General features: G+C 36.5%; 1 protein-coding gene across 1 annotated transcript; it reads right to left on the reverse strand.

Annotated features, from left to right (window-relative positions):
* Positions 1-140: 140 nt before the first annotated feature.
* On the reverse strand, positions 141-1,448 carry LOC109211849 (protein FAR-RED IMPAIRED RESPONSE 1-like). Its single transcript, XM_019375428.1, has one exon. It carries the CDS (start codon positions 1,446-1,448, stop codon positions 141-143), a length of 1,308 nt encoding a protein of 435 aa, XP_019230973.1.
* Between the last annotated feature and the right edge of the window lie 3,053 nt (positions 1,449-4,501).

Here is a 4,501-nt window from a genome sequence, read left to right on the forward strand (position 1 = left end):
TCTACCACCACATCTACCCCTCCTATTACCTCTAACTCCACTTCCACCAGCCGTTTGTGAACTTCTAAAGTATGAATCAATTCGCCCTCTATATCTATTCAACCTTGGACGTCCACGAGAAGCTACGTATCTAGGATCTCTTATATTTCTTCCTTCACCATCACCTCATCACCCTCACCCTCACCCTCACCTTCACCCCCACCCTCACCCACACCCTCAGCCACACCATCATGTGTATCTTCAAATTCCCAATCTGGAATTATCATTTGATCATCATCCCAATTCAAAAGGTCATGCTCCAATCTGTTCAAATGATACTTAATATATCGCCTCATCACTTCAATGTCCAATGCTATATCACAAACCCGTTCAAAATGCTCTAATATTTCCCTGTACATCATGTATTCAGAAGTCATACGTGGGTAACCTCCAAGAAAGAAACGTTTCAAGTGCGGACGAACAACATCTTTTCTCCACCTTCTCAATATATACCTCTCATTAACGTTATTAATCCTCTTATGAGATAACACCTTAAGTATATGGCAGCATAGAATACCTCTTGTTTCAAACCACTTGTAGCTGCAACTTAGATATTCGCCAATAGGTGTATATTCAACCGCGAATACAAATGGATCTCTAGTGTTAAAACTCCTGAACGAATAATCTAAGATAATGTAATTCTCCACCCCAGTTGTTGCTTGATGGTCTTCAGGGGAGCTGATTTCACAGTGGTACAGTTTCCTTAACTGTACTTGAAAAAATTCAAACACTTCACGAGTATAACATGTTTGAAAATTTTCCTCCCATGCAAATTCAGATAAACATTTTGGTTCAAAGCACCTTGACCTATATTCAGCTTCCAATTCTTTCTCGAACTTAGCTCTTATGGCTAACTCATATTGCTGAACAAATAGCTTCAAAGTGCTTTGCCGGTTGATGAATCCGTCAAAGAAAGCATGCATTCCTTCACTTCTTTGTGTGGACAACATCCCAGCCCAAAAGTGGTCATTTAGGTATACCGGAACCCATTTCTCCTTCTCCAAATAAAGCTTATAAAACCAATCCCTTTCCTCTAAGTTATATTTTTCAATAAAATCAGTCCATCGTCTCTCAAACTCAGCAACGTTAATGCTATCAAGGACTAAAGCCTTAAATTCTGCCTTTGCAATCTTACCATCAAGAACTCCGCTTAACTTCGTAGGCAACTTTGCGAATATGTGCCATATACAATATCTATGTATTGTATTTGGCATCATAGCACTGATGGCAGCCTTTATACTATCACATTGGTCAGTCATGATAGCTAATGGATGAACATTGTTTAGAGCCCCAAGCCATGTAGATAGCACCATTTTGTAACTTGTTATATCCTCACTAGACATAAGAGCACATCCCAAAAGTATGGACTGCCTATGCTGATTGACACCAACAAATGAAGCAAATGGCATATTGTATCGATTCACAAGGTATGTGGTATCAAGGCATATTACATCATGGAACTCCTCATATGCAACCTTAGAGTGTGAATGAACCCATACGACATTACAAAGTCGACCAAAACTATCCACATCTACGGAGTAGTAAAATTCCCTATCTTTTTGCTGCATGTCACTGAGAACTTGAGTAATGATTGTGCATCCCCTTCTTGCAACTGAAGCTTTCTACTCTTCAAGATATAATTTCTACATTCCTTTGGTGTACAACCCAGATTTTCGGGGCCACCAGCAAGTACTTCAGCGACTCTTATATTTTTTGAGGGTCTTAAGCCAGCAATATCTTTGGCTGCAAGAGTTCTCTTAAGAGACTTGCTAAGCGATCCGTGTCCAGCCATCAATCGCGATAGTGCTGGTTCCATCAAACACGCCATGAACCATTCTCCTCCAAAATTCCATTTATTCTAGCACGGCAGTTCTTCCTCTTGGTAACATGCTTGTTCCTTGGTTTCCTAGACCTATCACAACCATATTGCACATACCTAACAATATCACCACCTTTTTTGTTGGACGTTCTTTTGACAATGCAAAAACCCGATAATCTTGCATGTTCTTTGTAAAAATCAAACAGAACATCCTTACTACTGAACCGCATCCCAGTAATTGGACCAATTATAAGATCTTCTTCAATGAACTCATTAGGCATTTCCATGTCCTCTCCAACTTCTCCCTCTTCCTCTAAATAATGGCCGTCGTAATTATCATCATCATCATCAGCAGCAGCAGCATCGTCAACAGGATTTTCTCCATCATTGAAGTTGCCATCTGAATCAATGTCGATCGATTCATCTTCATTCATCAAACTGTCGTCCGAATTCAACCCTAATGATATGTGTAATGCATTCCTTAGTTGATCCGACCTAGTTTCTAGACTGTTATTCGGGTTTAATGGGTCCAAACTAATTTCTCGGTTAGTATTCCTGTTTAGGTTAAGGGAAGTATGGTGAATTATGTGTTTAATGAAAGCTATCTTAACATAAGTATATGGTATGATATATACATAATAGACCTTTGATCTTCCCATCCGTATAAATTGCATTTAATTAAAAAAAAATATGTAATTGTATTTAACAAAAATACGTAATTATATTTTAAAAAAAACGTAATTGAGCGTATATACGAAGGTTGCCATCCGTATATACGAAGGTTTTTTTATCTTCCCATGCTGAGAGAATGATGATTTATGGGATCAATATTTTGGAATAATCAAAAGTTATTAACTAATTTTGGAGGGAAATATTTTGGAGGGAAAAAAGGGCCATTAAGCCAAACGAAAAAACAAGGGCATTACTGGCATTTTACGGGTGTGGTCATTTTTGGGCCACGCTGAGTTTGGCCGAACTAGGCGGAAAATCGTATCTACTTTTTTAAAATTTCTTGGGTCGCTAAACATTCTAAGCAAATTATCATTCCAAGTAACGAAAAAGATCTATTTATTTCATGAAAAGAAAACCCTAAACAATTAAAAAGGACCAAATAGTAATGGAACGGGGAAGAAATAACGAAATATAAGCACACTTCTCTATAACAACATCCTTATATAACATAATCGATTTTCACTATAAAAGCCTAGTTTTTCTCAGAATCGATTTTTTATCTTATACTTTATCATTTATAATAGATTTTCACCTATAACAGCTCACAGTACGCTCTTTATAAAATCTCTATAGTCACGTAGATTCTCTAAGATTATTACTAGTAATAACTCTAAAAATTTTGATCAAATATTTTATGATTTTAATGCACAACCTATAATAAAAATATATTATTCTATTATGATAGCAGTGAACACCTTTCTAATGTTGAATCTAGAGTTTCTTTATTTTTTCCTTTATGGATGTTAGCTTCAGAAAACTAATAAAGTTTCACTATGAAAAAATATCATTGTGTGATTGGCAGAGACGGATCTAGGATTTTAATTCTATGGGTTCAATATTTGAAGTTTTAGCAATGAACCCGTTATATTTTAAAGTTATGGGTTCATATTTACTATTTATTGTAAATTTAGTGATTTTTACATTTAAATTTATGCTCCACGTCGAAAGTATTGGGTTCGGCTGAACCCGGTAAATGTATGTTGCATCCGCCCCTGGTGAATGGACAAGCCAAGTTAACTTTAGACAACTAAACCAAGACATTTTATTGAAAATGGATGTAAGACAAGACAATACGCAAATCTTTGTCAATTCAAGCGTTATACCTTTAGTAAGAGACTGAAATTTACGAAGCAAGTTATAATTATAGAGTTTTTCCATCATTCTTGAAATTTTTTAATTTTCTAGTAGCTTTAAGATGTGTTCCTTAGAGTTTGTTCTCATCACAACTCTTCCCTTCCACTACTATAAATTGGCGTCTTCATAACTCAGAAAAGACACCAGAAGTTATAACAAGAAGCAAGAGAGAGCTAGTGGATCAAACGCCGAAAAGTTCTCTACAAATTTCAAGCTATCAAGTTCAAGTTCAAGAAGTCAAGTTCAAGAAATCAAGTTCAATCTCAAGAACGAAGAACAAAACAAGGTACAAGGAGTACGAGTTCAAATCAAAGTTCGTGCTAGTTGAATTCAAGATCATCATTCGTCGCAACACATATAGATTCAAGATCAAGGTCAAAGGCCCCTGAATTTATTTTACTATTTGAAAGAAGAATTAGAGGTCCATAGAGATTGTACAGTCATATTACTTGAAATCAAATACTACGATTGTTCCAATATTTTTTGATCTAATTATTTTCTTGACGCTAATTTATTGTCTACAGGGTCTGAGAGTGTTTTTGGTACGAAAGAAAAAAATTTCTAGAAAAAGTAATTCTTACTTGTTTTATGGGGGTTTAACTAGTATTTAGTAAGCATAAAATTATTGTCTCAAGAGCATTACACACACGCATCAAATATTATGAGGAACGAGAGGATTGGTGATGGGGGGGGGGGGAGGGGGTGGGCGAGAGAGGGTGGGGATTTAAGTGTGTGGCGTGTGGGGGTAGGAGGTTGGGTGGGTGAGGATCGGAGGGT

The sequence above is a fragment of the Nicotiana attenuata genome, unplaced genomic scaffold, assembly GCF_001879085.1.
Source record: "Nicotiana attenuata strain UT unplaced genomic scaffold, NIATTr2, whole genome shotgun sequence".
Taxonomy (NCBI): Eukaryota; Viridiplantae; Streptophyta; class Magnoliopsida; order Solanales; family Solanaceae; genus Nicotiana; species Nicotiana attenuata.